A 25,860-nucleotide genomic window follows, 5' to 3' on the forward strand; every position below is an offset into this window, starting at 1 on the left:
CACCTCTCCTAGAAAAAGAGACCACCATGTTGTTCATCAATACCTTAAAGGCTTCATTCATCACTCATATGTTGGAGAGTGCCACTAAAAGCTTCTCAGATATAGTGATGACTGGCGAAATGATCGAGAAAGCGGTAAGGAGCGAAAAAATAGAGACAGGGGATAGTACCAAGAGGTCAGCCCCAAGGAAAAGGGAGAATGAGGTAAACAACACGAGCACATACAACAAAGGTCATTCCAAGCAACTCACTATAAACCAACTGAAGACGGTAACTGTCAACCACCAAAGCGCCCCAAGACAAAAAGCCAATACAAAGATGAATACTAAAAGGATACAGTTCACACCTATACCTATGACGTATAGGGAGCTATATCAGAACCTATTCGATGCACACGTAGTGTCCCCTTTCTACTTAGAACCGATGTAACCTCATTTTCCCAAATGAAACGACACAAATGCTCAGTGCGAATACCATGCTGGAATCATTAGGCATTCAATCGAAAATTGCACTGCGTTTAAAAAGCTAATTGAAATATTTATTAAAATGGGGATTGTGAAGTTTGACGACCCATCCACGCCCAATGGAGCGGGAGTTCCATAATGAAGAGGGGCATGAAATCTAAGAATGCATCAAGTTCAGAGCCCTGGTGCAGGACATGATGGACAATAAAGAAATCAAATTTTATGAAGATATCGAAGGCCTGGTAGGAATGTTGGGGAATCTAAACATTAACGACATATCCGAAGAGGGAACCGGGGAATAGAATTTTCCAAGTGTCTGCCCTAACGTACTTGGGGGTGTTTTGAACAATGGGACTGTGGAAGAGATCATTGTATTTCTTAGAGCCAATTTAGAGTAAAATTCAAAACACGCTTGTTGCTTTAAGCCTAGAAGCAATAAGAATTCTTTTGTAAAATAGGCTTATGTTCAAAATCTTTATTTCAATAAAATGCATCTTTGCTATCATTGCAAGCAAATATTCTTTTATTCAAAATAGTTATTCTTAAATTCATTTGTTCTTTGGACTTTCTTTCAAATATTCTTTCATTCTTCATTCATGATCATTCCATACAAATAATTATTCTTAGATTCATTTATTCTTTGGAATATTCCTTCTTACCTACGACAGGTCTCCTAGATATCAACGACATGAGCGACACTGCTACTAACCTAGAATCTCCTTTTGAGCAAGATATGTGTCTAGAGGGATCTCAGGACTTTGAAGATGATAGAGATTGTAGCCTATCTCCTGATTTGTTAAAGATAGTATAATAAAGTGAGAAACAGATCCTACCTTACAAAGGGTCAATGGACATTATGAGCCTAGGAGAAGAAAAAGATGTGAAAATAGGAGCCTATGTCACCTTAGAGACAAAGCGAGACGTCATTGAGTTATTTCAAGAATTTAAAGATGTTTTCGCATAATCGTATCAAGATACGCCTGGGCTACTAAGACGTGTGGATGTTGTTAAGGCTAAAAAAATCTTAGAAGAGGTCCATAAGGGTGTCTGAAGAATACATGCTAATGGTTTTACAATGGCCAAGCAAATCATGAGGTTCGGGTACTGCTGGTCCACCATGAAAGGGGATTGCATCAGTTATGTCGTAAATGCCAAATTTATGGAGACAAGATTCATGTGCCTCCTTCATTTCTTCATAGACTTTCCCTATGTGGGGCATGGATGTTATTGGGTTGATCTCATCAAAAGCTTCTAGCAGACACCGTCATCTTTGTGGTCGTCGATTACTTCACTAAATGGGTGAAAGTCGTTTTATATGCCAATATTACAAAGTTAATAATCATCAAATTCCAAAAAAAAAAGAGAAATATATATATATATAAAGGAAAACAAAACAAAACAAAAAAGATCGTGGGGAAAATGACCGAGACTTGTAAATATTGGCATAAGAAGTCACCATTTACCCTCTATGCTTATCGAACGTCGGCCAAGACCTTCGGTGGGGCAATACATTTCTTATTGGTTTATGAAATGGAAGCAGTTTTGCCCATTGAAATTAAGATTCCTTCTCTCCAAGCTTCGATTGAGTCAAGAATTGGATGAAGCAGAATGGGTCCAATTTCAATATGATCAAGTGAACCTGATTGAGAAAAAGAGTTTGAAAATATCTATCATGGTCAAATGTATCAAAAACGAATGATGCGAGTTTATGGCAAGAAGGCTTGCCCCATAGAATTCTATGAGAATGACTTAGTTTTGAAAAGGATCCTTCATATACAAAAGGACTTCAGAGGAAAGTGGATGCCGAATCTGGAATGACCTTATGTGGTAAAAAATGCCTTCTCTGGAAAAGCATTGATTTTAACCGAAATGAATGGCAAGAACTTGCCTAATCCCATAAATTCGGATTCAGTCAAAAGAAAAGAAAAGAAAAATGAGAGGCCAAGACAAAAACCCTCAAAGGCCCCTTGAGACCAAAGGGGTTTTGAATTGAAAACCCGTAAAAGGTAATTAAAATTTTTATAAAAAGTGGGGCTTGCGGTAGTCTTGCTATGCCTGAATTAACAATGAGGAGGTATGATACATCTTGGGGCATCGACAAAGTACTCAAGATCTCCTAAACACATGTCAAGCTCAAAATGGTTCTCAAGAAGTTCGTATAGAGAAGCTCAGGCTGCGATATCTAGGGCACCTAGTTTTCATCTTACCCATATTGAATTTGTTATCCTTGATTACTGTATTCGTTTTGAGCTATGATCCCAATCAATTTTATTCTTATTACATTTGCTATCTTTGCTTAACTTATTCATTTTGAGTCAATTTTCTTCTTATTACATTTGCTATCTTTGATTAACTTATTCATTTTGAGTTAATTTCCTTCTTATTGTATTTGCTATCTTTGATTAATTTATTTATTTCGAGCTATGCTCCCAATCAATTTCCTTCTTGTTTATTGTTATGATCTTTTTAAAGCATTTTGCATTTAAATAATGATTAATGGACTAATAAAACTTTCACGAAAGAAGTTATGCATATTACTGTGGAGGCTTCTAAATAGTACAAGAACCTAAAACAAGACTGTTGTTTAGAACTCACCAAACCTAAGGGTTGGAAATGTTTGAGAAAGAGGAGTCTAAATTGTGACTAACTCTTCAGATTTTCTGTCAAAGATATCAGTTGAACAAGGAGACAAAATATTGTGCCAGTGATACAACCTCGACAAATAACGAGCAATGAGAATCCAAGCATTAAAGGGGGGTCATTCTTGAAAAAAATGATATTCTGCATTCATGCAAATATCATGCATATACATCTAGTCATGATACCCAGAGAATAGTGTAACAGATTTGAAGAAGCCACAAATCCTATAACCCTGAGCTGCAGTGGGATGGATTGAAAAAGATACAAATCCTATACCCCTGAGTTGCAGTGGGATGGATTAAAGATGGTACAAATCCTATACCCTTGAGTTATAGTGGGATGGATTAAAGATGATACAAATCCTATACCCTTGAGTTGTAGTAGGAAGGATAAAAATACACAAACCTTATCTCCCTTAAGTTGCAGTGGAGCAGGTTGAAATTACTAATTCTTATCTCCTTGAAGTTCTAGCGGAGTAGATCGAAGCTACAAATCTCTTCTCCCTGAAATTACATTGGAGTGGATTAAAGCCACCAATTCTTATCTCCTTTAAGTTCTAGTGGAGTAGATCGAAGCTACAAATCTATTCTCCCTGAAATTACATTGGAGCAGATCAAAGCCACAATCCTTATCTCTCTGAAGTTGCAGTAGAGCAGGATAAAAATACACAAACCTTATCTCCCTGAAGTTATAGTGGAGCAGGTTGAAATTACCAATTCTTATCTCCTTGAAGTTCCAGTGGAGTAGATTGAAGCTACAAATCTCTTCTCCCTGAAATTACATTGGAGCGGATTGAAATTACCAATTCTTATCTCTTTAAAGTTCCAACGGAGTAGATTGAAGCTACAAATCTCTTCTCCTTGAAATTACATTGGAGCAGATTGAAGCCATAATCCTTATCTCTCTGAAGTTGCAGTAAAGTAGGATAAAAATACACGAACCTTATCTCCCTGAAGTTGCAGTGGAGCAGGTTGAAATTACCAATTATTATCTCCTTGAAGTTCCAGCGGAGTAGATCGAAGCTGTAAATCTCTTCTCTTTGAAATTATATTGGAGTAGATCGAAGCCACAATCCTTATCTCTCTAAAGTTGAAGTAGAGCAGGATAAAAATAAACAAACCTTATCTCCCTGAAGTAGCAGTGGAGCAGGTTGAAATTACCAATTCTTATCTCCTTAAAGTTTTAGCGGAGTAGATCGAAGCTGCAAATCTCTTCTCTCTGAAATTATATTGGAGTAGATCGAAGCCACAATCCTTATCTCTCTAAAGTTGAAGTAGAGCAGGATAAAAATAAACAAACCTTATCTCCCTGAAGTAGCAGTGGAGTAGGTTGAAATTACCAATTCTTATCTCCTTAAATTTTTAGCGGAGTAGATCGAAGCTACAAATCTCTTCTCCATGAAATTACATTAGAGTAGATCGAAGCCACAATCCTTATTTCTCTGAAGTTGCAGTAGAGCAGGATAAAAGTACACAAACCTTATCTCCTTAAAGTTGCAGTGGAGTAGGTTGAAATTACCAATTTTTATCTCCTTGAAGTTCCAACAGAGTAGATCGAAGCTACAAATCTCTTCTCCATGAAATTACATTAGAACATATTGAAGCACCAATTCCTATACCTCTGAAGATACAGTGGATTGGAACAAGGTTACTTGAAGAAGAGAAATACCCAAAGAAGTCGAAATTCAGAGACCGGGCAAGATTGGCCCTTCTTAAAGGTCTTTGCTTAATTCCCATTACACGACAATGAGTAAAGAGGGGCAGCTGTACAGGCCCAAATCTGCCCGGGCCCATACAAATACAAAATAAAAACAAATAAAAAATCAAATAAAACCCATTAAATAAAGTCCAAATTTTTAACAGCCCAAACTACCACAAACCCAAAATCAATCCAAACAAACCTATACCCAAGACCCTAGCCCAATTTATAACCCAAAACCCCTAGACCCAAAAATACAAGACCCAATAGGCCCAAAATTTTCAGGTTTTCGGAAATCCTAGGTTTCCCTTGCGTCGTAACCACCAATAGCCCCGACCTCTACCGCTACGTTAGCCTCTGTATGCCACCCTCGTGCCTCCACATCCTCGCCCCATACCTGCAGAAAAAACAAACAAAGGACGACAGCACAAAATAGCAGCAAAATGAACAAAAAATTGTAATGGTTCGGCTATAAAAGCCATGAACATGACATTGTATTTTCTCCCTCATTTTTTACGAATATACACAGAGAATCAAAAATGAAACAAAAAAACTCAGATCAGAAATCAGATTATTCTAAGGTCTTTTGTTTTCTTTTATTTTCTTTATTTATTATTTTCTTTTTTTGAATCTATTATATATATATATATATATATATATATATACATATATATCGGAAAATATAGATATAAAAGAGAGGAGAAGCTTACCTTTATGATTGGCCTGAAAAAAAAAATAAGGTCTTGACTTCCATTTCAGATATAAATGATGACAATGCAATCTTGCAATGACAGACGATCTTGGGAGTTAGTAGAAAATCGCAAGGGGCGGGAGAGGGAGAGAGGATTATTTTCTTTTTTTAAAAAGAGTGTAAAAATGAATTTTTTTTAAAGTTTTTTTTTTACTTTTATAGCCCCTCCATACGGCGTCGTTTTGGAGCAAGTATCAAACGCCCAAAATGGCGTCGTTTCGCCCAAGACCTGTTCGACCCGACCCGCTCCAGCCAAGGTCAGCGTGTTTTTTTATTGTTTTGCAATGTAATTTTTTTTATTTTTTTAATTTTTGCCCCACGATTTTATTTCGATTACAATTTGGTCCTCAGACTATGTGAAGATTGGACACTAGAACAGTGTCGTTTTGGTGATAGGGTGTAATTGCCCAATTAATCCCTCCATTGTGGCGCGCGTTTCAGTTTGGCCCTCCCTTAAGCTGTGCGTTTTGGAGGGAAAGGAAAATTTTCCCTTTTAGTCCCTCCTTATTATTCGCACATGCTATTTAGTCCTCTTCTCTCTTTTTTTTTAATTTTTGCCACAAATTCCTGCTTCAAATTTCAATTTAGTCCTTTTTTTGTTATTTTCGCTATTTCATTTTCAAATAAATTAATTTAACATATTATTACTATTATTATTACATTTCCATATTTTTTTATTCAAATACTATTATTATTTATTTAATATTTATTTATCTACTTATATTTCTATTATTATTATATTTCTACAAATTATATTTCTATTTATATTTATGTATTAATATCATTATTTTTTTACTTTATTTTTTATATTATTATTATTATCATCATTATTATTATGGTTTTAACTATTATATTTAACATTGCTTCATTTATTTGTTTATTTGCTAAATTTCAATTTTAATTAAATTTTTATCAGTTCTTACTTATTTATTTATTCATTATTGTAAAAATTACATTACTTATTTTTTACTTGTATTTTATTATTATTCTTATTATTTAATTTATTTATTTATTTATGAATTGTATCATTGATTTTATTTATATTTTAATTTGGTTCTTCATTTTCAATATTTTTATAAATTATTTTTTCTTACATTATTTATGTATTTATTTGATTTATTTCTTTGCCTTTATTCTTTAAGTTGGTAGTCCTTTTATGTGCATACTTTGGTATCATTATCGTTGTTATTATTTATTTCATTCATCTTTGATTATTTAATTAGTCTACACTATGCAATTCTCGTAAATCGTTCTAATTAGTATATTCGTTCTCATTCATGTGAAAATTTTATTCACATATCATCGTTTTAAAAAAATTACATTTCGTTTAAGCAAAATACTCAATATTATTCTAAAAAAAAAAAAGAATTTTCAATAATAAGGCAATATTTCGAATTTAGGAAACTCGAGAAAATCGTACCCTAACTTACGGGGTTTCGATTTTTTCTCGTCGAACCTAAATAGCCAAAATTCTTCAAATTTCAAAATACATGAATAAGATAAAGGCGATATTCCATGTTTAGAAATTCGAGAGATTGTGCCCTAGCGTACTGGTTTCGATTTTTCTTGTTTGATCCAAATGACCAAATGTCCTTATAAAATTAAAATGCATGAGTTTTGAAAATCAAAAGACAAGCTTATTCTCGAGGGTTTAAAATGTAGTGTCCTAACGTACTGAATGTGACATTTTATTACTTCGGGACAAGAAGGTCTTTAACATCCGCTTCGATTTATCCAAACATTTTGTAAAATTAACATTAATAAAAAAGGAGGATCGTATTTTTAAATTCTTTATGGATTTTCAACTTTCGACATTAAGACATTAATTAATCAATTAGGTATCAATTTTAAGCGTTATGATGGTGCTAATCCTTCTTCATACGTAATCGACTCTTGAACCCGTTTACTCGAATTTCGTAGACCAAAATCGTTGTTTTAATAAAACAAAATATTTTATTAAAACAATCAAATTACGAGGTGATCCGATCACACCTAAACAAAAAAGATTGGTGGCGACTCCTATTTTCATTTTCAAAATCAAAGTCGACCCCGTTTTTTCAAAAAAATAATTTCAACAATTTGAAAATAATTTTCTAAAATTTTATCATGAATTTTAACAATTTTAATAAAATTTTTAAGTTAATTATGTTACATCAAAACATTTGAAATCAAGGCTAACAAAAAGCTTCTGTGAAAAAAAAAAGCAACAAGGAAAATATTTTAAGTTGTGTTTGATTTAATCGGGTTTCATGATCAGGGACTCAAGGTTGGTTGTGCTTGAATACGGGTTCCTAGGGTGATGATGGGTAGGGGGCTTGGCAATGATGAAATGATGAGCTGGTCATAGGTGATTTTAGTGACGAGGGAAATGATGTAGGCAGTGTGGTGACAAGTGTCGAGTTGAGGATGGTGATTGATGAGAGGGTCATAAAGAGTAATGGTGGAGGGTCCAAGAGCAAGAGCTGGTGGTATCCGCGTGGGGCTTGAGGAGTGCTGGTAATGCATGCAAAGGAGGTGGTGTGGTTGGATAAAGGTGATGGCAATAAGTTGAGGCAAAAGCCGAGAGAGGTGAAGTAGTGGTGGAAGCTTTCTGTTAAGTGTTAATTTTGATAGGAGATGGTGAATGAAATTGCAATGATGATTGGGGGAGTCTATGCGAATGTGAGAATTAAAGTGAAGGTGCCAAGAGAGAATTAAAGTGGATGAAAGGGTTGCTCTATGATGAATGTAAAATTTAAGGTTTTCTTTTATTGTATGGGCTTTAGAATATTTAGACTTAGCTTAAAAAAGCAATATTTTTTAAAGAAGAATAATATGAAATTGTAATTTCATGTTATCCCTATATTTTATAATAGAAGAATGACAAATTAGAATTTTTTTATTTTCAGTTTTTTCTTTTGAAAAAATTCAAATTCAACTAAAATGCTAAAATTAAGGAGGAAAAATATGATTTGTTATTCTTCTACTAAAAATGAATAGAGATGATGTGAAATTACAGTTTCATACAATCTCTTCTCATATTTTTGTTATTTTATTGAGAAAAAAAAGCTTAAAAATACATTTGCTGTTAGAAACAAGAATAAACAAAATAAAAAAATTCAACTTCGTGTATTATTATATCTTGAGCTCTTGTTTGATTTTTTCTTTTAAAAACAAGTTTAATTTTTGGAGATTAAGGTTATTAAAACAAAATTATTTAGTTATTGAAAATTATTAATTTTAAAAATGAATATAAGTATTTAAAGATGTTGAAGGAATTTTATTTACATTCTTGATATTATTAATGAATGTCTTAAAGTGTAAAGGATATATAATAGTTAGAAACAAAAAATTCATTATCAACAAAAGAAAAAGGCATATAACATACAACATAGGTAAACTATACTTATGGTCACTTTTGTTTATTTTAAGTTACATTTTAATCATTTATATTTGAAATATTACGTTTTAATCACTTACGTTATTGTAGTTGTAATATTTTAGCCACTGAACCGTTAATTGTCATTAATGGCTTAACGGTAAGCTGACGTGGCACGTAAAATCATAATTTCAAACAAAAATTTTAGGTTAAATTATACAATTGATCCCTATATTTATTTTTGAGCAATTTAATTTTTATTCTTTTTATGTTCTTTTAAACTTTTCTTTTCTGTTCTTTTTTCATTATCTTCTGTTTTTCCCTCTATTTTCCTACCTTCTTTATTTCTTTAACATTTCAAGAAATCGAATTGGCTGTGAAGAAAGAAGTAGGAAGTCAAAAGCCATCATTGCCTATAGTCAAAACTCATAAGCCCATACAATGGTTCTTTCTTCACTGCCAAGTCGACTTCCTAATATGTTAAAAGGAATGGAGAAGGTAGGAAAACAGAGGGGGAAGCAGAAGAGAATAGAAAATAAAGAAAAAAAAAAGGAAAGTTAAAAGAACATAAAAAGAAAAAATTAAATTACTCAAAATAAAAAAGTATAAGGCACCAATTGTATAATTTAACTGAAAAATTTTGTTTGAAATGATAATTCAACGTGCCACATCAGCTTACCGTTACATTTTTTAACAAAAATTAATGGCTCACTGACTAAAATGTTACAACATGATAACAGAAGTGATTAAAATATAACATTTTAAATATAAATGACTAAAATGTAACATGAGGTAAAAAAAAAGTGACCATGAGCGTAGTTTACCCTAGAACATAGACAACTGAGCTTGAAGCAAAAACATTGAAACATAAAGGACCAGCTAGCAAATAACAAAAGTTAAAAACCTAAGTAAAGATATTAAATAGACTTCAGATCGGATCTGTGCTGGGTGCTCAAAGATATGATAGCGACAAAGCAAAGCAAAGCGGAGCCGGAAAAAGAAGAAACCAGAGAAGAGGGGAAAGGGAAATTGAGCTACTGGAAATTACAGGAATGGGGTCTTTGGGATGAACCATTCGAAAGCTTTTCATCGTTTTAGTCATAAATTGAAGTTCTTCCCGAGGCCACCCATTCCAGTGATTTCCAGAGGCTTATCCCTTTCTCTTACATCTTCCTTGCTTTGTTTATATATGGAAACGGAAGAAAGTAAGGCCGTATCTTTGTAATTTTTTTCTTCTTTTTTTAATCTCTTCTTGATCTGATCTGTTTTGTTATGATATAAAAAATACATATATATATCAGGCTAGCTGCTTCTGCTTGTATTGTGAGGGATCGCACATTATATGGGAAATTTGAGCAGGAAAACTGCAGAATCTAGTCAATCTTGGATTTTGGACGAGAATGATCAATTAATGATGTTCACTCATTTCACTTACACATTTGAATTATGTTTATGTTCATAAATTATGCTTACAGAAGTTGATGCGAATATAGCAAAGGAGAGGGTAAAAAAGGGATTATAGGCGTAATGATGCTTAATGTTTAGAATTTTTCATCATTTTTATTAAGTTAAGATTTGAAAAAGAAAAGAATGGTTTATAATTTTTTTTTCAAATTATATTTCCTATAAAATAATTTATACAAAAGATTAATAGAAATATCTTAATAGAAAAATTACTTTATTTTCCCAACTTGAAATAGAAACAAAAAAGAGGAGAGTAATCAAGGACATTCATCTTTTTTATTTTTTATTGAATAAAAGAAATCTAAAGGAAAATTTCTTGCATGGTGTTTTTTTTCTTAACCCAGGTATCCACTCTCTACTTCAATAATTTTTTATTACGAGTATTTTTGAAAAAATAAATAATTGATTTTTAAATATGATACATTTTGTGAATGATAATTGAATCCCAACCACATGAAATGAATTACAGGAAGTATCTTACTTATTTCTCTCTAATTTTATTGCTATCCAAATATAAGATAATTGTTGATTGAAGCACAAAATCAGTCCCTAGATTAATCTATCCACGGATCCGCCTCAGTAGGCGTGGTGTGGAGAATAACAATTTTTACTAGGGTTAATGTTGGGAAAAAATTTCTAGTTAATTGAATTAATGAGTTTTATTTTATCATTCTAGCTTGATTTGTTATAGTATAATTAATTAGTACAATATTTTGAAACATATATATTTAAAAACTTTTCAAAGAAAAAAGAATATTTTAATATGATAAACTTGAATCACTAATTAATTTATTTAGTTTTTCAAAATTATTATTTTAAAAATTTTAAAATTGTTAGCTTTTCTTATATATTTTTAGAAATTTTAAAAAAATTTATATTTTTGAAAAATATAGATTTTGAAATTTTATAAATATTTTAAATACAAAAATTATTTTGATTTTTTTAAATTGTAATATTCGACTCGAACTCAAAACACTTGACTCAATTAATTCAAAATTGAATTTTTTTTTACTTTTTCGAATCGAATCGAATTTTGCTAACCCCTAACTTCTACAATGATTTCATCCCATCTAAATTCAAATTAAGTAATCTTAAAAATTATTTTATCTAATTTTAATTATAGAAATATAAATATTAATAACATATTTTTAAGTATAAAAAATAATGAATTTTAGCTCACACCGACCTCTTGTCTATTGAAGACTAGAAAAAGGTTTGGGGTGTGTCCATTTCACCTTTACATGTGGCTCTAGGCCATCCATAAATTCATAATCTTATTTGCCATCAATTTTCATTATTTACCAAATGCCTTGGGGGTTGGAACATTACAAGATTTGGAACCACAGTTTGCCAAATTTTTGCTTGTCTCCTACAACGTGCCATTTTCCTAGCTCTCAACTACTAGTCTATGTACTATACTTTTGCCTTCTACATTCTTCTACCATTTGTTTATAAACAAGTGCAGCCCCAAACATTCATCTACTCAACACTTGGCACACCACAATGGCTCACCACGGGCATCCTCCACCTCCACCAGACCCTTTTGCACCCCCACCGCCAGGGCATCCGGCACCACCTCCGCCAGACCCCTTTGCTCCACCACCGCCAGGGCATCCGGCACCACCTCCACCAGACCCCTTTGCACCACCTATGTTTGGGCAGCCTCCACCGCCAGCACCACCTATTCCGCACAATCCGCCACCACCTCAATTTGGGCAGCCTCCACCTCCTCAAGGTCCAGGAGGACCTCCTCCACCACCCCCATATTAGCCTATAGCATAAAAATTTGATTAGATTCTTATAGAATTGTAACAATAAATAAGAGAGTAGATATTGTTATGTTGAATGTTGGAAGTGGATGGTAATAATCTTTATGTTACAATAAATGAGTTAGTGGTTGTTGCTCACAAATTTCTCACACCCAAATTCAAAATATAAGAACTAATGACAACCAACTTATCATTTTGTATTGGTTTCTAGACTTGCTTTGTATCATGTGTTGTTTGGAACATAACCAACCCTGATGGAAGTCCGTTTTTAAAAGTGAATTTTTTTTTAATTTCCTGCCTGTTTAAACTATTAATTGGAATACTTAATTCACTTGTGTAACCTATCCAAATATCAAGAAATTATTAAAATATTTCTTTTACATAATAAATTATATTGTTATGGGATATATTCATCCTTTACATAAACCTAACTAAAACACATAAAAAAAATGAAATTTCAACCCAAAATACTTTTTTTTACTTTTAAATTTTACTATTTCAACAGGAATTTCAGTTAATTTTGTATGAATTTTTAAATATATTTTAAGATAATTTCTTTTTCACATGAGTGAAAATAATTTAATGTTTTTATGGATTTCCATGAAAAAATAATTGATGGAATTTTTTTTTTGAAAATCCTTCAGAAAATTAAAACAAAGTTCGTGTTCACTGTTCACCTACAAATTTGTTTTTCTTGAAGTATCCTTCAGTAAGAATTTTCCAAAATAATTAATTAATATTTTCCAATTTCCTATTTGGGGCCTAATATTGCTTTGCAAAACCCATTGAACAAAAATGATATAATAACATTTTTCTCCTCTAACTTCATAAAAAAAAATTCATTTTAACTTTCTATTTAATTTTTATCACTTTTAACATACGAGCTTACATCTTTTGTTAAATCACCTCAAAATGTATAGAAAAATTGACATTTATTGTCAACTCTATTGACGTGGGCATACACGTGGATAACCATATAAATGAAATGTCAACATTTAATTAATTTTAAAATTTAAAAATATTAAAAATATTTTTATAACTTTTATATTATTTTAATCATTGTAATGATTTTTAATTTAAAAAATTTGAAAATTTTAAATTTTAAAAATTAATTAAATGCTAATGTGTCATCCACATAGTAATCCACTTGTATGCCATGTCGAAAAGTTAAAAAATGTTAACTTTTAATCAATTTTGAGTTGATTTGATAAAAAATAATTTTAAGAGCTAAAAATATTAAAATTTAAATGAATGATTAAAATAATTTTTTATATAACGGAGGAAAAATAAATTTTATGCCAAAAAAATTCCTTTTAATCAAAAAGAAAAAAGGAATATTGTTCTTTTTCTTTCCAACAAGAAAACAAAAACATAAAAGACAGTGCACCTACTATATGAGTCAAAATTTTATGTAATAAAATTTCTAAAAATGATAGAATTATTAAGTATAATTTTGTTGAAATAATAAAGTTTAGTTATTAACATTTATAAGGTTTTGGGTTTAAAACCTAATGCAAATATTTTTTAGATTTTCTATAAAAGAAAAATTAACCTTCAAAATAATAAGTATTGCTTTGTAAAAATAAGAGACGTTTCATAAATTTACCACTAGGTTAGATCCCGATTGAAGGGTAACACAAACTCAGTAAGAATCTTAAATATTAGTGCAAACAAAGTAATTTTTGAATCAATTAAAGACTGTCACAAGTCAAATCGAAATTACCGTAAGTTTAAAATGATGACATCATATACTATGTTGTAATTATTTTCTCTACTTAATTTAGATCAATTAAAAGATACATAATAAAATTTACATTATCACTAATTAAACTAAAATGATTAAGTGATATTATTATATTATTATTTTAGAGTAGATAAAATAGTTTAATATTCAGTAAATCACTCAATTGAAAAGTTTACATTTAATAAGTACTTTCTTTTACTCAAGTAATTGGAACTATAAAAAAGGGTTACCTCCAACCCATTCAACACATATTCAAAAGTTCTTTTAAGAAGTCTTTAAAGAAATTCAAGAGCTTGAAGAAATTTTGACGAGCACCATATCAGTTATAAAGGAAAATCGTTCTAACACCCTGTTACCTGACCCAATCGCCAGGTCCGAGTTGCAAGGTGCTACATTCGTTGCTGGACCAACTATAATTACATTCAATCACAGATCGTTAAACATTCAAATATAGCTAGAACATGAGTATCAAACGATACATAATCGTTACAGGGTCTTATACGAACTTATGAAAGCTTTTCTAATCACCCAATGCCGAAATAAGGCCAAACTGTAAAAAAAATTTAAGATTTTCAGTTGATGTTCCGACATTGAGGGTTCCTCGTCACGGTGCAACTCTCTATTTGATGCTCGCCATGACCCTGAATCATGACGTTGCCACATGGCTTTGTGCTTGCAACTTCAAAGGTTTTTCATCGTGACGTGATTCACTGTTTTCACAAGAGTCAACTTGGTACTAGTTTAGGAGACCTAAAATCATATTTAAAAATTTTCCATTCTACTATACCATGTTTGGGAATATGTCCATATTATAGTAAACATGTAACTGTTTTCTAATATTTGAATAATGAATAAATAAATAAAGTTAATTTTATATTTCAATGTTATATATTTTGTGTTTCTGTCTTTCATGTTTTGCATACATAGAAAAATTGTGACTAGTAAATATTAGCTCATTGATTGTCTAAGTTCAAATTGATGATAAGTGCCATTGTAAGAACGTTTACATTATGAGAAATACAACTTACTTCAGTAGATAACCTAAACGAGTCCATAATACCGTAAAAGAATCAAAGTGAGCGTTTGATTCAAATACTCAGAAGGATTATTATGTCATCTAAAATTTTAATTAGGGAGATAACTAGTCTTGACTATCAGAGTAGTTGGTTCCACGGGTATAGACATAGATGTATTCATTGAAAAAATGATACATTGGACTGGACCCAAGATGAATTAATCTTGGATCCGTTTGTGAATTAATTCACTTGTAACATCTATGGTGTGATTTACCTAAATCCAAAGTTAGCTGCTGACCATGCATATATAACTCATGTGCTTTGATATAAGTGGAGGCTTATTCTCTAAAGATGATCGAGCACATAGTCAGTATGTTGGGTACATGACTTGTGTATGTCGTAGATTTACTAGCAACAATGGAATTCATAGCGCGATTAAAGAGTTAACTGTATCCTCTCATTGACATTATGTGGATTGATAAATATGGAACATGGCTACGAGTTGCTTGTTCTCGAACAAACAATTTATCATAGTCATTTGTTGACAGTGATCATATTAATCATTATGAAGAAACAATGGTGATAATAAGATAAAATAGAATTGTATTGAGTGAACAAATTTAACTCAAAGAAATCAAGGATATTATATAAGGGTAACACATACATGACGAGGTCATTGGAGAAAACAGTTGGATGAATTGTTTTCATAAAGAGTATACAATAAGGAGTTTTCAGTCTTGGTACTTCTTGTGGATTGACTCAATGTTTAAGTAAATTACGAAATATCGAAACGATACCGTCGAAACCAACCCTTTATTTTTTATTATTTAAAATAAAAAAAAAAGCGGGGGAATCGACTTTTTGAAAATGGAAATATGGAGTCGCCACCGATCTCTTTATTTTGGTGTGATCAGATCACTTAAGAATTTGGTTATTTTAATAAAACATTTTCGGTTTACTAAAATACCGATTATGGTCTACGAAAATTTTAGAAAACGGGCTCGGGAATCGGTTACGTATGAGGAAGGGTTAGCACCCTCACTACGCCCAAAATTGGTACCAAAGCGATTAAATACTGTCCTTATGTCTAAAATGTTTTTGAAATGTGGTTCCCTTTTTTAATAACATTTGAATAACCCGAGTTGATTGTCAAAAATCTTCTTGTTTCGACAACCAAAAATTTATAATTTGAAAATCACAAAAGGATGCTCAACTATTTAGTCCAACGAAAAATCGAAACCCAGCACAGTAGGGTATGATTCCTCGAATTTCCAAACATTGACTATTGCCTTACCTTATAAAATACGTGTGAAATTCCGAGGAGATATCGATTATTTTGGACAAATGAAAAAGCGCAGCCCAGCACGATAGAGCTCGATTCTCAAATCGCCAAACATCGAACATCGCCTTCATTTTGAAAGATTTTAGAAAATGTGAGTGAAATTCCGAAGGGATCTTCAATTGCTTCGGACCAATGAAAAAGCGCAACCCAGCACGGTAGGGCACGATTCTCAAATTGCCAAACATTGAACATCATCTTCATTTTTAAGTGTTTTATAAACATGAGTGAGAATGTAAAGGAATGTTCGATCATTTTGAGAAAACGAGAAATCACAACCCAGCATGATAGGGCATGATTCTCGAATTGTCAAATGCCGAATATTGCCTTCGTTTTAAATAATTTTTAGAAGATATGAATGAAATCTTGAAGGGATATTTGATTATTTTAAACAATCGAAATTGCAACCCAACACGTTAGGGCACGATTCCACAAATTGCCAAATATCACGTATCGCCTTCGTTTAAGGGATTTTAAAAGACATGAGTGAAATTTTGAAGTGATATTCGATTATTTTGAGCAAACGCGAAATTGCAACCCAACACGTTAGGACACGATTCCGCGAATTGTCAAATATCAAATCTCGTCTTCGTTTTAAAGAATTTTTGAATGAATAACTCGAAATAAGACGAAATTAATCGTAAAAACTTGGATTTTATAGAACCGCATCTCAAAAACCAAGTGGAAAACGATGATATGAGGTAATAGGTGTACACATAAAATACGACAATAGAAGAGTGGAAGCAATACGATTTATTTGACCAACTAACAAACACTTACAACTAAGCACAATTAGCTTGGAAATATAACTCAATCTCAATCATGCATGGAGAATAATTAACATGGCAATATAAAATAATGAACAAATAAATAATGCCACGATAACATGCATGGGAAATAATTTATATACAATACAATAAAGAAAATAATACTACAACAATACAACACCACAAAACAATACATAAAAATGTGCTAAAATGACGTATATAGCATGATATAAAATAATTAACATAAGATGTAAAAAGAGGAACAACATAGCAATTAGAAGCCCATGTGGTATAAAGTGATTTTAAAAATAGTGACGAATAAATGAACACATAATATATAGGTTGACCAATTTGCATAAAAAGTAAGGATATATAATTATTGAAATAGATATTATAGAGTAGAAATTTGAATCAAATTGCATGTAAAATGTTTTATACACAAATGCATTTAAAATCGACAATGTACGTGATAATAATGTATATAATATGAAAGAATAATAAAGATATGTGACAAGTTATAATACACTAAATAGATTTATAAAACATATATACATAAGTTTATTATAAAAGGAACATGAGATTAATAATAAGATACATATAAATTTTAAAATAGTCCAAAAAATCATACACATGCCCTTATATCGAAATGTTTAAGTAAGAGGCTATATAAAACACAAAAGCAATATAATATCAAGAATCATTCAAAATAATAATTTTATAATCACAAAGAGGAAGCTTCCAAAATAATTTCATATATATGTATAGAGAAAATACTTGGTAAATCATAAAGCAAAAAGTGTTTTGGAATAGAAACATCTATGAAAGTAGTAAGCGTATTAATATATATATATAAATTTAAAAGTGGGTGCATGTAAATTCATATAAAAATGCTAATATGTATAGGCCTAATAATGTAAGTAAATCAAATATATACTATTATAGCTAAGTATAAAAATAATTTATATGGAACATATATACAAAACACGTTATCATAGCAAAAATATACATTAAAATACATGGTTCTAATAGTATATAGATCACGTATAGATAACGATAAAATACATATAATAATAAATTAAAAATATATTATATAAGATTATATATTAAAAGACGAGGATAAATTTAAAAGAAACTATATCGTAAAATAATATAGAATTAATAATATGCATAGAATAAAATAATCTTACTATAAAGTACGTGTATATATATATATATATAATAATTTGAAAGATGTATTATGTAGGATTATGCAATAAAATATGAAAGTAAATTTAAAGAAAATTATATGTGAAAAATAATATAAGATTAATAATATGCATAAAATAAAATTAACCTTATTATAAAGTATGTATATATGTATATAAAGGGACATCTTTAACAAACAAATTTAAAAGAAAATAAGCAAATAGATATATAGTTACATATATAGATATATATACATATATACGAATGACGGTAATGAATAATGAACTAAGACCATGTAAAACTTAATAAAAAGAATAAAATGGTTTCAAAGGATAAAAAAAACTACTGAAAATAATAAATAAAAGAAACTCAATTGAAACAAAAATGAAATTAAAAGGACAATTAATAAATAAAATAGGTTACTGAAATTAGAAGGAGGACTAAAGCTTGACACGCGCGAACGCATAGGGACTAAAACTGGTAATATACCAGATCCCAAGGTGCTACATTTAAACGCGGATCCGATTGCAAATAAACATAAATCATCAGTCCAAATTAAAAAGCTCAGGAAGTCTCGAATGAACTCAATCAGAGGCTAATATAAAAGGAGGGACTAAAAGCACAAATTTCCCTTTACCACGGCCAACGCGCGGGTCATGAGGGTGTTGGATCGGGTCATCAGGCTTGGTTTTAAAACGGTGTCGTTTGAGACCATTATAATTGGTCCAAACGGTGTCGTTTTTAGTCCCTTAAAACCCTTGACCGAACCTCTTATTCAGTTGAACCCCTACCTCTTTCTTCCTGTTTTACCAAACCCTAAACTCCCCTTTTTTGTTTGAATCTCAAGAGGCCTTAGCCACCACTTGATCGCCGAACGGCGATTGACGGAGGGAGACTTGTTCGCTCACTAACCCCCCTTGGGCCCTTGCTTTAAGGACTACTGATTTCAGGCCTTACACCTCGCCCCGACTTCGATTAAAGCGAAGAAGACGAAGATTCCGGCAGTTCGTTCGTAGAGGTAATCCCTTTACTCCCTTTCTACGCTCGAAATGACCGTATATGTAACCAAACAAAAAGAAAAGAAGATGAAAACCAACGGGAAAGAAGGGCCAAAGCCGAATAATCACCTTTGCAAAGTTTTGATTTCTTTTCTTTGTATTAAGTATACAAAAATGTGCGTATGTTGCGTAAAAAACTCACCTAGACTATTACATGGCCTTTATAGCCGAAAAAAATGAAAATGCTATTTTTCTTCTTCCCTATTCGCTACTGCTCTGTGTGTCTTTTTCGCAGGTACGGAGTCTGCTGGCATCGTACGGAGGTGGGGGCGTGGCGTACGAGGGCTGTGCGCTGGTGCTGTTGGAGGCGTTGTCTGGCGCAACGTGGTTTGGCCGCTAGTGAGAGCTGCGGTGCAAGGAGACCCTTGCCCCAGGGTTTGCCAAAATTGGGCTCAGTTTCTGGGCCATTTGGGGTATTGAGCTATGTCATTTTGTAAATGGACTTGTAATTTGGGTCTTGAAACATTGGGGTTAATTTGGTTTGATTTTGGGTTGTAATTGGACAGATAATGGACTATTGATATCTAGATTTTTATATTATTTATTGTTTTTATTCGGGCCGGGTAAATTTGGCCCACTACAGATACTTCTAGACATAATTGCAATTACTAGAGCCTAATTGTACATGTCTGATTGGTTCTTCCGCTAGCTCAACAAAAGCCAGATCAAACTACATTTGAATCAGAAGAAAATTCTATGACTTTGAAAATAATTTAATTGAGTTGATGCCATGGAGTCTTTCATCCACCATTTTTGACACCACTAAAAAATGGGATATTACATTTACTGTCCTAGTGGACTATCTCTATTTTGTGTTGATTGTCCTAGCGGATTATCTCTTTTGTGTTTACTGTCCCATTGGACTATCTTTGTTTTGCGGATGCCATGGAGTCTTTCATCCATGGTCTTACACCAATCCACCATCTTGGTGTACTATAATATGATGTCATAGAGTCTTTCATCCATGGTCTTACTCATTATACCTAGATGCCATAACATCTTTCATCTATGGTCTTACACCGTATACCTTATACTTGTACCATGCTGCTATGACATCTTTCATCCATGGTCTTACGTTACGTACCTCATACTAGATTGTAATAGCATATTTCATTTATGATCTTACACCATATATCGTTATCACAGTGTCGCCCCGAAGGACTGTTCAATACTGCCGTCGTGGTAAACACCTTTCTATGGTTCTTATTTCTCAAATTCTCCTCCCATTACCTCCTTTATACCACCTAACAATGATGCTCGAACACCGCAGTGTTCCCTTCACAATGCCCCGAGCTTTGCCCATGGAGGTATCTAAAAGGTTCACTCCCCATTTCCTATCCTAATTTCACCTATCCCATTGAGGCTTTTCCCACAATTATGCAATGCATGCACATATATCATATTTCATGTTGATTTCACTTCTCGGGGCTTCGAGAATTACCTACACATGCGCACAAAACAAACAACCGTACGTTTAGTGATAAAGCTCGGTGGTACTTTCATGATTCTAGGTAATATAAAATAAAGTAACATTTATAACATGCTATGATATTTATAATCTCAATGCCTACTAATACATATTCATATTGTAAGATAAGTATATAATTAATTATATATAAAGGTATACAATTATCAATGCAAACTAATTTAACTATCATAGAAAAGAATGATCAAATTCAATTACATATATCAAAAGCTATCTTAAGGCCTTTAGTTATCTACACCAATTAACAATTTAAAACATTCAAAAACCATTCATTATGAAATTCAATATCAAGTTCATTTCACATAAAAAATTCGTTTAACAAATCGCCCGCACCTCTTTGAGGAGTCTATTAACTCATTCATATTCATTTCAATATTATATTCTATTATTAATCAATTTAATTACCTTTTTAAGTTTTCCAATTTCAAATATAATGTTACATCTGATGGAACCCTAGTAAAACGGACTCGAATACATGAGTAAACTGCATCACACCAGATAGCTCGTATGAGCTTAAACTACAACACACTACGGCACAGAAGTGCAAAGTCTGAAGGAATCAAATGCGTAGTCATATGCTAATACACCCCTCCACCATACCATATTATACTCTATGATCCACTACAAATGCTAGATCCCAGTATAACCTGTAATGGTCTCCGTACAAACACATATCACATATAAGCGCGCATAAAAATCTATTGTCATGCCAATTGTATCCTAACATTTTTACTAAGTTTACGCGGGGCTCAATTATATATGTATTTTTTTTCATACATGTAATCATCTTACTCGCATATTCATACCTTGTATTCGGTCACATATGCATTTTTGTACCCTATACACTGTTCTATCACATATCAATTATTTTACAATTTAGTACATATATCGTTTCTCATTCGAATTCACAATCACAACCCCATTTCAAAATCAAACACACATATTTCATATTATAAGATATATTTCAATATAATTTTCACATCACATATCATAATTCGAATATCTCATATCATTTCCCATTTATTCATTTTAGTCTTCTATCTCGATGTTTTATATCAAATTCAATCGAAAAAATCCATATTATAATAATAGACTCACCTCAATGATTCAACAATCAATAAACATGCAAATAAAATCAAACAATTCTATCTCGAATGATAAAAGTACAACCCAAAGTTTCGAACGTCACTCTTCGACGAATTTTGCTTTTCTTTTCCCTCTCGGCTATTCGATATTGTCGTTAGCTACGGATAATTATAAAACATATCATACAATCAATTTCAAGCCAAATCAGAATCAAATAAGAAATCACAAAGACTTTGTAATTTATTCAATTTAGCCCCAAAAATTGGGACAAGCATAACTTTCAATTTAGGGCTTTGGATTAAAATTCGATTTCACCAAAACTCATTAGAGAGCCTCTATTTTCTATTCTTACCAACAATTCATGACAATTTTTCATTTTATCTAATTTGGTCCATAATGTACGAAACTAACAATTAAACTTTACAATCTAGTCCTTTTTATAAATTAAGCTTAACTTCTAACAACTTCACACCAATTTCATCTATTTCTCAACAATGGAAACTTTAAAAAACTTTAAAAATTTTACAAATTGATACATGAGCTAGCTAAATCAAGCTCCCATGACCTTAAATTTACAAAAAATTACAAGAAGAGGACTTGATTGCATACTAATTTGTAGCCGAAAGCTTGACGAAACTTATGGTTTTCTTCTTCTTTTTTTCCTTGGTTTAATGGTGGAAGAAGTTGAATTAATGTTCATCTTTCCTTCCACCAAGCTATACGTTTAATTATAATAATTTTAATTACTAATCGTATTTAATGAGAAACCAATACCATCGTCCACTAATACTTGGTTAAGAATGGTTTATTAATCATTTTGGCCTCTTTGGGTAATTGTAATTTAAGTTTTCAAGCCTTTTTCTAATTAAAAATAGATAGCAATTAGAATTTTACAATTTAGTCACTAAGCCTTAATTAAACATAAGTTTGGCTAAATTGACTATCCAAATTTTAATTCATCTATCGGGTCGTTACAATCATCTTTTCCATTTTTTATGAAAGTCGCCTTTTGATGTAATTCAAATGATAGAAAAGAGGCTAAACTTGTTTTTTGAAGGCCCTTGAAATGGGATCATCCTTCCATCTATGATCAAGTCTAGATGACCCTTGGGAAGATCTAATTCGATTGCGCTCACAAAGGAGATAAAACCTATTTTCAAAATCAAGTCTCGTCAACCCTTGAAGCAAACTCAACCATCTAAGTTCAAGTCTCAAAAACCCTTGGATTGAAACTCTCTCCAAATCTATTTTCAAAATCAAGTCTCGATGAATCTTGAAACATACACCATTAATTCAAGATCAAGTCTCAAAGACACTTGAATCCAATTAAATCAAATTCTCAAGCAAGCACTCTCCAGATCAAGTTTCAACTATCCTTGAAGCGACTAGTATCCTTTTTAATATCAAGTGTAAATGACCCTTGGGTTAAAAATCAACCAAAGAGAAAAATCAAATGAGTTTTCTTTGTAATTGGAAAATCCAAAAATTATATTTCTTTTCAAAGTTTATAAATAAAATTTAACTCCAAGTTTTGTATGTACAATTAGTATAGATTGCAAACTCATACTTTCAAAATAATTGTTTGTATTTAATATGCTAGGAGTTTTTAAATTTAAAATTTAGTCCTTATACTTTAAATTAAAAAAGTAAAATTTGTGCTTTTTTTTAATTTAAAAATCTTGGTCATGTTAACTTCCATCCAAATTTGATCCAATTTTGGCCATAGTTGTTCGCATATTATAAAAAGTGGCAAAATAACCTTTTTTAGTATTCATTAAAAATTTTATCTTTTAATAAAAATTGCAATTTTTTAAGATACAAAATTATTAAAAATAAAAAAACTCTTTAAAATTCATAAATTAAGAATAAAAATATCTTAAAATTATAAAAATATAAAAAATTAAAAAAATTATTTACTCCTTAAATGCATTTGTTTGGATCGTATTAAATAAGATTTGAATAAATATTTCCTAATTTAAATCAATTCCGATTAAATTTAAATACACTATACAATTTTTCCCGTTTAAAATACAGTATTTAAAAATTTAAGATTTAATTATAATATATAAAATTTGTATAAATAAAATTAAAAAAAAGACGGTGCAGTTTTGCTGATGCTTTTTAATGATGGTATGATTGTTTGATCTACTTGCCTTCAAAACTTTTACCTTTCAAGAGGTATGGGTAGAATTAGTGAAACCATGATGATGAATGTTACATAAGTTTGTACTTAAATTTCAAACAGCCATGATGCTGCCAGGAAAATGTTTTTGATTGTATGATATAAAAAGACAAAATTTAAAAGGTGTTTGGTAGGTAAGCAAGATGGGCAAAATTTTATAAAGTCAATCAATTCATCTAGCTTTCTCTTAATATAAAAAGTAGAGAAAATTTAGAGATTATAGATCCGTGTTTGTTTTGAAATGTTAAATATAAAATTGGTTGGAAAACAAAACCTCTATCCTTGGAAAATATCTGGAACACTTGCACACCTGTAATTCACCCTTTCATTTCTTTGTGGCTAAGTAATTTCCTTTCCCCTCCGTCAGTCATCCAACTATCAGTCTCAAATCATTTTATTACATCTCTACTCTCCATTTATATATATATATATATATATCACCAAATCCCCTTATCTCTAAAATCTAAATCCTGCCAATTGATGGAGTTTCGTAGGCACCCGCCCTCCCCACCACCTCCAGACCCTTTTGCACCACCACCACCACCACCGCCATCACGACAAGATCCTTTTGCACCACCACCACCGCACTTATATGGTGCACCCCCACCACCTCCGCCTTACTATGCTGCACCTCCTCCTCCCGCACCCCCTCATCATCACCATCCACCGGGTCCACCGCCACCGCCTCATGCTTTTTCACCACCTCCTGGACCTCCTCCACCACCTTATTTTGATCCATATAGACCACCACCGCCTTGGAATCGCCCTCCTCCACCATACTAGCTAGCTATAAATAATTGCCTTGGGAGTTTTATATTTCAGCAGTGTACGAGCTTTATCTCCCCATGAGGCAATTAAAGGTTATGTAGGTTTTTTTTACCCTTCTTCCTTTTCCCCCCTCTGTCTGTAATTTTCCTTGTTTTTAATAGCCTTAAGAAATTTATTTCTAATTATATATGTGCTGCCTTGAGGAAAGACGATGCTATTATGTTTTTCGCCCCCAAAAAACCGGTAGTAGATTGGATAACAAATTATGCAGTAAAATAGATAATGTTCAACAATAAGAAGATCCAATTGAGCAGGTGGAAGAGCCCATTTTTTATGCATTTCCAGTACAATCATTTGTTTGCCTCTGCTTCACTCGTATTGTGGTTTTCTCAAGGTACAAATCTTGATAAAGTTGATAAAATCAACAAGTTTAGAATTAACAAAAATAGATTAAGATGATATATGAAACCAAATGGAACTGTGGAAAATAGAGTAGGCTGTCCAATTGAATCCATGAAGAGATCTTCAATGAATTCAATTGAAGACTATAGTCAATCATCTAAGATAAATTCTTGGCAAATTAAAGTTAGAACATTAGCTTGAATAATTGATAAGAATCAAACCAACATAGTTAAGCGTTTAAGCGTGACAAGAAAGTGGGTACCTTTTTACAGTATGTAAACATAACATAGATGAGTTGTTTATGAATTCGATTTTCTTATTTATCCGGAGTCTACCTTAGTGATAAATATTTATCCTGTTTAATAACTACAGCAAGTGATTTAATTTATCAGATCACGCTGACAATTTTTCGCACCTTTTATCTTGAAGAGTGGATGCTGTTACTATTGAATTGACTCCTTGTGAATTTAATAAGTAAAATAATCATATAAAAAGTTTTACTATTAATATGTACTTATATAATAATATTTCTTACAAGAACAAATTAAAAGCTTAAGTTTCTCAGTACATTAGCATATCTCTCAATTAAATAGATTATTTTGAGATTTACTAACATAAAAATCTATCAAATCCCACTAAAACAAAAAATAAGATAAGCTAAAAATAAATTAATAACAAGTAATG

The 25,860-nt window shown here is 31.7% G+C and overlaps 1 protein-coding gene and 1 long non-coding RNA gene across 2 annotated transcripts; both read left to right on the top strand.

Annotated features, from left to right (window-relative positions):
• The first annotated feature begins 9,727 nt into the window (after positions 1–9,727).
• LOC108478801 (uncharacterized) lies at positions 9,728–10,438 on the top strand. Its single transcript, XR_001870354.2, has 2 exons — positions 9,728–10,115; positions 10,212–10,438. It is a non-coding gene; the product is annotated as an uncharacterized LOC108478801 (long non-coding RNA).
• Positions 10,439–24,265: 13,827 nt separating this feature from the next.
• LOC108476783 (leucine-rich repeat extensin-like protein 3) lies at positions 24,266–25,073 on the top strand. The gene has a single exon (XM_017779112.2). The coding sequence runs from the start codon at positions 24,487–24,489 to the stop codon at positions 24,787–24,789; it is 303 nt and encodes a 100-aa protein (XP_017634601.1). The 5' UTR covers positions 24,266–24,486; the 3' UTR covers positions 24,790–25,073.
• Positions 25,074–25,860: the final 787 nt, after the last annotated feature.

This window comes from Gossypium arboreum, chromosome 12 (assembly GCF_025698485.1).
Source record: "Gossypium arboreum isolate Shixiya-1 chromosome 12, ASM2569848v2, whole genome shotgun sequence".
Classification (NCBI taxonomy): Eukaryota; Viridiplantae; Streptophyta; class Magnoliopsida; order Malvales; family Malvaceae; genus Gossypium; species Gossypium arboreum.

Excerpts from the sequence above, each read along its gene's own strand:
- LOC108476783 (XM_017779112.2), top strand. The coding sequence starts at position 24,487 with ATGGAGTTTCGTAGGCACCCGCCCTCCCCACCACCTCCAGACCCTTTT.